This window comes from Chelon labrosus (assembly GCF_963514085.1).
Source record: "Chelon labrosus genome assembly, chromosome: 9".
NCBI classification, from domain to species: domain Eukaryota; kingdom Metazoa; phylum Chordata; class Actinopteri; order Mugiliformes; family Mugilidae; genus Chelon; species Chelon labrosus.
Window position 1 is genome coordinate 21,640,798 of NC_140359.1, and position 9,355 is coordinate 21,650,152.

The following is a 9,355-nucleotide window of genomic DNA, read 5'->3' on the forward strand; positions in this document are numbered from 1 at the left end:
TATATCTGTTCGTTGTGTAATTACCTCCTCATTTCACACACTTTGTTTCTATGCCTGAAAACACACGTTTTTCAGACAGACAAAAAAAAAATAACCTCAGACAACGGAGTCCTGAGTGTGCTGTAATGATTTTATAGAGCACATTTCAAATGTCATAAATTAAAACACTGACCTTCCTGCACTTGGCTCACTCTTCCTGAATTCGGAAGGTATTATAGCAGTGCATTGCTGAGTGTTTTGGGAGATTATCCTGCTGGGGTTGGGTTTTAGAGTCTGAAGTCTGTTAAACCTCAACAACCACAGACATAAATTTCACATCCACTTACTCAAGAACATGGGAAATGGTAAAATGTGCAATTTACAGGAAGTTTAAAACGCTTCATGTCATCAGGACGTTTGGAAAATCCACGTCACTGATTGAGTAGCCTTCCTGACATTCTGATCCGATGACTGGATTGGAAAATAAATTTGCACAATTTGCATCTGTATTTGGAGATGTATAAATCTATCTTTGGTCATTTGAATTATGAAGTACAGTGTAAACAACTTGTGGTCGCTGCCAGTTATTAAAAGACCACCTGAAACCTCCACCTCACCCCCTGATGCTAATTATGCCACCCACACTTCTGTGTTGGCCATAGTCAGAAACAATCCACTTCCTCTCATTTGCATTTATTGCCCAACGGTTACGCAAGCGTGACTGTTCTGCTTGACTTCTTTGCTCCGTTAGCCACAGTTTTCCACCTGTGAAATGCCCCAGAGAGTTTTTAGGTTTTGATCAAGACTGAGAGTAGAAGTTATACTAAAACCCAGAAAAAAAAAGACAATACGAACAATATTCTTTAAAGTATATAATACTTTAACATGTATTTCTTTCCAGCTGAGCATCTGCTAAGGTCAATATTTTCCACTTATGGATAAAGATCTCTGTTGTGGAAACTTGGGCCACAAACCAAAATGTTTTAAAGGAGAGTTTTTCCATTACTCACATTAACAACCAGAGGAAAAAAGGATGGGTGATGTAAGATAAGATAAACAACTGTTAGGTTTGTTGTAGTGCATATAGTAAATGTAGTCTAATCTGTACATGTATACTGTTGTGTGATTGATTTTTACATTTAGAGAACGCATGTTAAGCCAATAAAATACAGTCTATTGTCAATGATTAAATTAGCGGTTTCCTACTGTAAAGCTGTTTCTATTTTGGGCCCTTTGACACGTTTTAGTATAGAGGGCATCACAGTAGTAGTAAATCTTAAAAAAGAAATATAAGACCTGACTTTGGACAAAAGCCTCAGATGGAAAAAATTTGACTTAACCACTGAATTGATCGGTTTCTCTTATTTAAAATCCCCGTCCATTATCACGGTCAGGTTTTCAACAGAGTTTTTCACAAATAGGAAGAGGTCCAAACATCCTGATCTCAGTTTTGCTTTCGTAGAAATTTACGACATGTGAGGCCAGGAGTGGTTTTAGGGAATCGTTTCATTTCAACGAAACATAACGTTGTGTATCATCTGCATTAAAAAGGTAGCATGATGCCGTATAAAGACTGCTTATATAGCTTGTTTATAACTTTATGTCACAGAATAAGATCGGCCCGATAATAGAGCCCTGGGGGACTCCATAAGGGCGAGGCGTTGAGGAAGAACAGTGTCACCAAGGGTAGGACCTAAACCACTCTAGAGCAATCCCTTTGATGCCCACATAGTGATCCAAATGAGTCACCCCGGTCAGTGACTAAGATAACTAAAAATTACTAAAACACTGTCAATAAATTGTGCCATATTTCACCAAAAAAGCAAAAAAAAAGAAATCTAATTAAAATTTGTGAACTTAAGTGACTTTAAGTAATCAGATTTTAATTTGTACAGTCCAGCAACAAGCAAGTTTCTTCTGTTAATAACTACTACTACTGCTTTTAAATTAAGTAAAAATTACAAAACAGGACTTGGAATACGGTGTTTTTGGTTGGATTTTCAATTAAATTTTTTGTCTAGAGTCAGTAATGATCCAAATGTGTTCACTTTACAGAACCCAGATCTTGAAACCCCCAGACCCCCGAGCACTGAGGCGACGGTGGTGGCAAGGAAGAACCGTCCTTCACTGGGAAGAGAGAGACAGAAAACAGAGGGAGGTTGGACAGAAGAGAAGGTAGGTAAATCCATCCATGTATCTAGATAAAGCGTACATGAAGTAGCCACAACATTAAAACCACTGACAGGAGATGTAAATAACACTTGTGACAATTCAATGTTCTGCTGGGAAACTTTTGGATCTGGTATTCCTAGACCAGACCAGACTAGGCACCCCCACCCCATAGCACTGACACTCCTTGATGGCAGCAGCAATCCCCAGCAGGATGCAGTCTGACACAGGCACACACACAAAAACGCTTTAGGAACAACTAAAAAATACATGAAAAATGGCACAATGTGTTGACCTGGCCTCCAAATTCACTAGATCTCAAACTGATCAAGTATCTGTGGGATCCTTTCCCTCAACCCATAGGACCCAAAGGTCCCCACTAACAACGTTATGTTGCCAGACACCACAGGACACCCTCAGAAGGCCCATGTCCATTCTCTGATGAGTCACAACTGTTTTGGAGGCACAAGGGAGACCTACACTATATTAGGAAGGTGGTCATAATGTTATGCCTGATCAGTGGGTTAGGGTATCTGCATGACACAAACTTGAGTACATGATTCACTGATGGAAAGCCAGCATTCGAGTTATTCATTGTCAGACAGCTTAATGTGTACACAGTGGGTTGTTATAAGAATAAACAGGAGCACTGAGGCAGAAAACTACTCTATGTCAGTGATTAAAGTATTTCGCATTAGAGCTGGCATGAATAGCTGAGGCTTCATAAGCAGACTGGAGAAAATTATGCATGACATTTAGGCATGAATGGATAACTGTTAGCAATGATAGCAACTGGGCAGGTTGGTTGGGTCATGGTCACAGACGACAAACATGCATCTCCAGGCTGGAGACGCTAGCAGGAAGGCGAGGGGGAGGGAAAAGGAGACAGAGAGGGACATACAGAGCAGCACATCAATGCAGGGATAGTGAGAGAGTGGAGAGCACTTTGTTACTGCTGCAGGTGATTTCAGAGCAAATACCAGCCAGAAGACTGCCTCAAATTAGTTAGTAGTGAGACAGCGCTCTCTGGTGTCAGGTTCTGTAAGGACCAGAACTGAAGCTGATTCAAAAGCATCCAGCAGATGACGCCGTTAGACTGTTTATAAGCTGTGGCATCCTTTGTATTATCTACACAACACAGAAAAGCCTCCAGTACACATCTCTCTCTCTCTCACACACACAAACACACACACATAATGTCTGTTCTGTTTCCTTGTCAATTTACACGTAGAAATCACTGCTGGTGTCATTTTGTTTGGTCACAAACAACAACGCTGGAAGCCGTCTGATCCACTTCCCCTCCACCTGAACTGAGTTTCAGTCACTTCTCAATCAGCCTGGCTCCTTTTACTCAAACTGTTGTGTCCAGGTTACTCCAGTGTCAGGTCACCATTACATACAGCTGCCGCAGGGTATGGTGCGTACGTGTATTTGTGTGCGTCTGCCATGTGTGCACAAAAGAAACAGCCTGAGATGTCAGAGATCACACTCCTACCCCGTGTTCGCTTTACTCAGCTCAACACTGTCAATCAAGACGAATCCCAGTTGGTGAAAACCACTAATAGATGCTATGTGCAGCATGAGGGATATTATTAGCTGAAGAATTACAATGTGGTCGTATAACACGTACCTGCACTGGCATGCTTGTACACACACACACACACACAAGCAGCAGTAGCTGTCATCGCAAATGCTGACAAGAAAATGACTGTATGGCCGTTTGGGAGTGTTCTCCTTGACTGTTTGCAGGTTTTACATACAGTACACATAACCCTGCGTGACAGAGGACACTCGCTGATGTGTGAGGCATTCCTTGAACCAGTGGAAGGGTTTGCAGCAAGATGAAGATAAAAAACATTCAGTTATACAAGTATATATTTAGCAGAATATATATTTTTCCAAGCATTGCATTTTATGCTGAAGTATTTTACAGTGTTGTCTCCGGAGGCGTGTAAATGCATTCAATCTGAGATGGGAACATCATTTTCTCGCAACGCAATTTTCAACATCACATTCACCTGATGCGTAACTCCAGCCAGCACCTGCAAGAACATTAACCATACTTCAACCTTGAAACCAAGTTTTACCTTCTTGCCAACCAAACTTTCCTCTACCTCAAGGTCTGAGCATCGAACTGGTCCTTGTAAAAGTACACACACACACTCAGAGAAAACAGGAGGCAGAATCAATCAAGGATTTGGACCTGAACCACAATGTGCACGGACTCCCACCAGAGCCGTGCATTACGCTGCCCTGCAGTGATCTCGTCTGGGATACAGTCTTTAAGGACGCTTTCTCTCCTCTCTCTTTGTGGCTACTTTGAACTAAACAAAAAGCACATGAGGATTTTTCAAGCACTGAGCGCCTTCACCAGACCAAGTGCCAATTTTCCAGTCTGGATATCAAGCAAGAATTGCTGATCCAGTGTGCATGATCCATGACAGCAGAATTTCCTCCAGGCTTGTGAGCTCTATGTGTGAGCACGTTTGTGTACCACATGCTCTTACACAACCAGCACTCCAGAAGCTATACACTGAACACTGTGCGCCGCTCAGTCTCCATAACCTTGGCATCAACGACACACCCCTCACCCCCAGTATGCATTTTCCGCGTGTTACTAAGCACGGTTCACCCACTGAAACAGAGACACTTGATTGGAGTGCACTCTCCTGCTAAAAGCTTTATTCTCTTTCCCTTTATATTTAGAATGTGTAGCGTGGAGCGAAAAATGTACAACCATTATTGGCTGCTGCTGCAGGTCACACCATCAGAGAGCAGGCCTCCCAATTGTAATTCCACGGGTGGCTATCTGGGTTTCTCTGTCATTAAAGCGGCAGTGTGTGGGGGACGCACAACAAAGACAAATAAACAGGACCTCCTACCCACACACCATTCATAAGACTGTGTGTGTGTGCAAGGCTGGTAAATGTGTGTTTGTGAATTGTTTGTGTCACAGAGCCCACCTACCCACTTCCAGCCGACACAGGATAAACTCTGCGGCTGTTTAATTTGTGGCTCAGTCAAACAGGCTGCGTGACGTAGGTTTCACTCGATAATTGAACAATCGGGCACTTGATCTCAGGTAGGCAACAAATTACGAGGGATGCCATGGATGTCTGTTCTTCTTGGGGGAGGAGGCGTCGCAGGCTGCATAATGCAGAGGGATTTAAAAAGCAGTCAAGTGATGATGTAAATGCATGAGCATAAAAATCCACAATAAGTGCTTTGTACCCCTGCCCTGCACCTCGCACAGTGAGTAGAGGTGGAAGGTAGCGCGGTGCATTCGTGCAGGGAGGGGCAGATGAACACGAGGAGATTTCAGATTTCATAAGGATCTAATTTATTTCTGCTGCAACGTTAACCTGCTGGTTGTAGTTGCCAGTTCCTTTGCAGAATCAAGTTTTATTATCCAAAATCTGTAACCTCGTAAAATATATGATTCAGTCCCTTTGATAAACCTCCCCAGTCCAGACCACCTGCAGTTTAATGCATCAATTATGTAGGACTCTGAAGGAGATCATTCTTCCAGTTTTCTTTTTTGCTGGAAGTTTGGGACTTCTTGCCACATTAGAAATGTTTTACTACTTTCTCTTTGAGGCTGAGTCTGCCTTTATGGTCATAAGCTGGAGATCTGTATTGATCAGGACACTCACAAAACAACACTGCACCATGTACACAGCCCTTCCCTCAAATATTTAGTTGCTTTATTCCCTCACTTTTTCTTATCTAACATCGACAAACAAGTTTCTGAACGGATTATTTGTATCTCTGCCCTTGAGTAGCCTATATAACAAGAGGAAAAGTTTATTGCATCTAAAAGCATAGACTGAAGTTATGTGGAAACGGGTGAGAAGGGCAAAGCTAAGGATTCAGACAACATACAGAGAGGTTACATACTGCACTGAATGAATGCTAATGAGGAGTGGTTCTTCATGAATCACTGAAATGAAACCCATGTTTTCTGGAAGACACACTGCATCAGCTCTTCCCTCCCAGCTGGACACCTATGCGTCATGTGGAGTTAATTGACCGGATCAGTGGCACCCAAAAAGCCACTGCTAATATAAGTGCGTCGGCTGAGCCCCTTGAGCATACATTAAATGGGAGGGGTGGCTGTATAGGGACGGAGAAAGCAAGGATCCCATGACGCCCATAGCTCCACAATGACATCACCGGGTCTAAAAGAAGCGCAAGAGGGAGATGGGAGGCACCCCACTTATTAGATTTCGTCGTAAGGTCCTGCTCACAAGTGAAGATGCCTCTGCGCCTCTGTGAGGAAATCTGTGATGTGCGCCAGCGGAGCGGCTGAACCATGGCATCCCGGTGAACTTCCAAAAGAGCCTATAGGACCAGAAAACAAGTCCTGAAACGCGGAGGCTGAAGCTGCTCTGTGGGGATCATTTCACTTCTGGAGAAACAGCGCGTTTTGACAACACATCTGGCTTCGAGCGCACGGCTGGAGAGATTGAGGTTAACTTTGTGTTCTCTCTTGTTCGATTGACTGGAAAGGCTGGCATCATCAGCGAGGGCTATTCTTCTCACTGAAACACCTTTGTCATTTATTATTAAATCGCTGTAGACATTTCATTATATTACTTCCATCCGTCTAGATCATTCGTAGTTCGGCAGTCAGATGAGGCGGTCAGCTGTGCGCGCGTCTCCAAACCAGGACGCACGGAGATCGCGCAAGTGACAATATTTACCCTGATCTCTTATAGACTATTCAGTGTCACTTCGCTGTAAACGACGCCAGTTTTGATTATGGTGAATTGAAATCTGCTCCCTTTCAAGGCTGCTATTAATCCACTGAGAGAAAGGATCAATCATCGTGAGCTGAAGAAGTTTGAGTTCTCCGGGCTGCGTTGTAACTCTAAGCGGCAATTGGCTTAAATGTTTTGAAGCGGGGAATATAGTCTACAAAATGACACGGCTTCTTGATTAAAAAAAGAAAATCACCGATCTGCGTCTTGACGCATTGCCCAGGACAGTTTTTTTTTTTAATTTTTAATTTTTTTTTTTGTGCTTAAAATGGACTTGGAAGACCTGCCGTGGAGGGTACAAGGGAGCGATTATTTGGAAACAACACAGAAGCAAAACTAGAAGAACTGAGGTAAATATGACACATTAGAATTTGATATAAGCGCAATTATTTTTTTTATTATTTCATTGAGTGTACATACTATATGGCAATCTCGTGAGATAATTATTAAAACAGTTCAATATACAATTTAACCTCATTTTATTAAGTGACCAAAAATATACACTTTTTATTTATTTATTTATTTATTTTTTATCCATCAAGACTCCTGGAAATATTATCCCAGCATGGCCTCTGTTCTGGACAGCGGCTGCTCCATGGAGCTGAGCAGCTGGAACAGCAGTGTGAGCATTCCCGGAGCCTCGGTGCCCTGCAACCAGAGCGTCCTGAAGCTCGCCCCTTATTCCCCTGAAGCCACGGCGGCATTCGCCACAGCCATAACCCTGATGGTCCTCTTCACCATCGTGGGGAACATCATGGTCATCATCGCCGTCTTGACCAGCCGGTCACTCCGAGGTCCGCAGAACCTGTTCCTGGTGTCACTGGCTGCTGCGGACATTTTAGTGGCCACTCTCATCATCCCCTTTTCTCTGGCCAATGAACTGCTTGGCTACTGGTACTTCAAGTCTCTCTGGTGCGAGATCTACCTGGCACTTGATGTGCTCTTTTGCACCTCCTCCATTGTGCACCTGTGCGCCATCTCATTGGACCGCTACCTGTCAATCTCCAGGGTTACCTACGGGCGTCAGCGGACTCCCAGACGCATCAAAGCGGCTATCGTGGTCGTGTGGCTCATCTCTGCCATCATCTCCTTCCCTCCTCTGCTCTCACTGAACAAAAGTGAGGGGAGCGACGAAGCGAGCGAGAGAGGACCCCAGTGCCAGCTGAATGATGAGCGCTGGTACATCCTTTACTCCACCATTGGCTCCTTCTTTGCCCCGTGCCTCATCATGATCCTAGTCTACGTAAGAATTTACCAAATAGCCAAGCAGAGAACACGCTGCCCACCAGGAGAGCCCAGGAAGGATGGGGTCGCCGCAACACCGAGTCAGCCTCCACGTCATGTACAAGCCAACGGGAAGGATGATGAAGAAAGCACGCCCCCTTCATCCAACAAAACCTCGAACACCAGACCCCCAACCCTCGCCATCACCCCTTCTCCAACCCCGGCGGAGTCTCAAACCTCCCAGAATCCCACTCCCAATAATCTCCTGCAGCCCCCGTCCCCTTCTCCAGCCGTGTCCCCTGTCACAACTTCCCTTGACACCTCTCCCCACGGCCCCTCAGCCCCCTCCTCTGTGCCTCAGTCGGCCCCCAAGAAGAAAGAGGTGGGGAAAAAGGGCAAGCGTCTGGCAGGGAAAAAGGCCGACAATAACAATGGTGACAGTTCAAGCACAGACAGCGACATGGAGCACAGCCAGGGAGGAGGTCGTGGCAGCGCCAGCATGCCTGGTTCACCTGCTGGAGGGGGGATCCACTCCCCTGCCTCAGTCAAGCGCTACCGGGACATGATCGCCACTTCAAAGGGGGCTCGGCTGGTGCCAGGGAGGAAGTCAAAAAAAGACAATAACCCCGGAGCAGCGAGGCGTAAAGCCATGGTGAACAGAGAGAAGCGTTTCACCTTCGTCCTGGCAGTGGTCATTGGTGTCTTTGTGGTGTGCTGGTTCCCCTTCTTCTTCTCCTACTCCCTACAGGCAGTGTGCCCGGAGACCTGCACCATCCCCGGTCCACTTTTCACGTTTTTCTTCTGGATCGGTTACTGCAACTCCTCACTCAACCCAGTCATATACACCATCTTCAACAAAGACTTCAGAAAGGCCTTCAAAAAGATACTGTGCAGAAGCACCAAGGGCACTTTCTTTTAGCATACGTAGAAACCTGCTGTATAGAACATGGACCCCGGAAATGTCTGAGGCATAAAAAAACAACAACAACAAAAAAAAACAATCATTTAAATTTTTCAGAACACTCAAAGGGCTGTTTTAAAAATCTTTTGAACTGTGGAAGTTCCAGCATCTATACCAGAACTGCGCCACACTTCTACAGCCACAGTGTGCAAACAGGCTACACGGACTATGAACTCCCGGCTCACAGCTCAAATCTTAACAGGGTGTGGGATGAAAACGGGACATGAAAAAAAGATGCTGAGCAGAACTCCACTAAACTGCT

The 9,355-nt window shown here is 44.8% G+C and overlaps 1 protein-coding gene across 1 annotated transcript; it reads left to right on the plus strand.

Moving 5' to 3' along the window:
* Positions 1-7,473: 7,473 nt before the first annotated feature.
* On the plus strand, positions 7,474-9,106 carry adra2b (adrenoceptor alpha 2B; the record flags this gene model as incomplete). The annotated part of the gene is made up of 1 exon (XM_084551261.1): positions 7,474-9,106. One exon carries the CDS (start codon positions 7,474-7,476, stop codon positions 9,049-9,051), a length of 1,578 nt encoding a protein of 525 aa, XP_084407387.1. The 3' UTR covers positions 9,052-9,106.
* Positions 9,107-9,355: the final 249 nt, after the last annotated feature.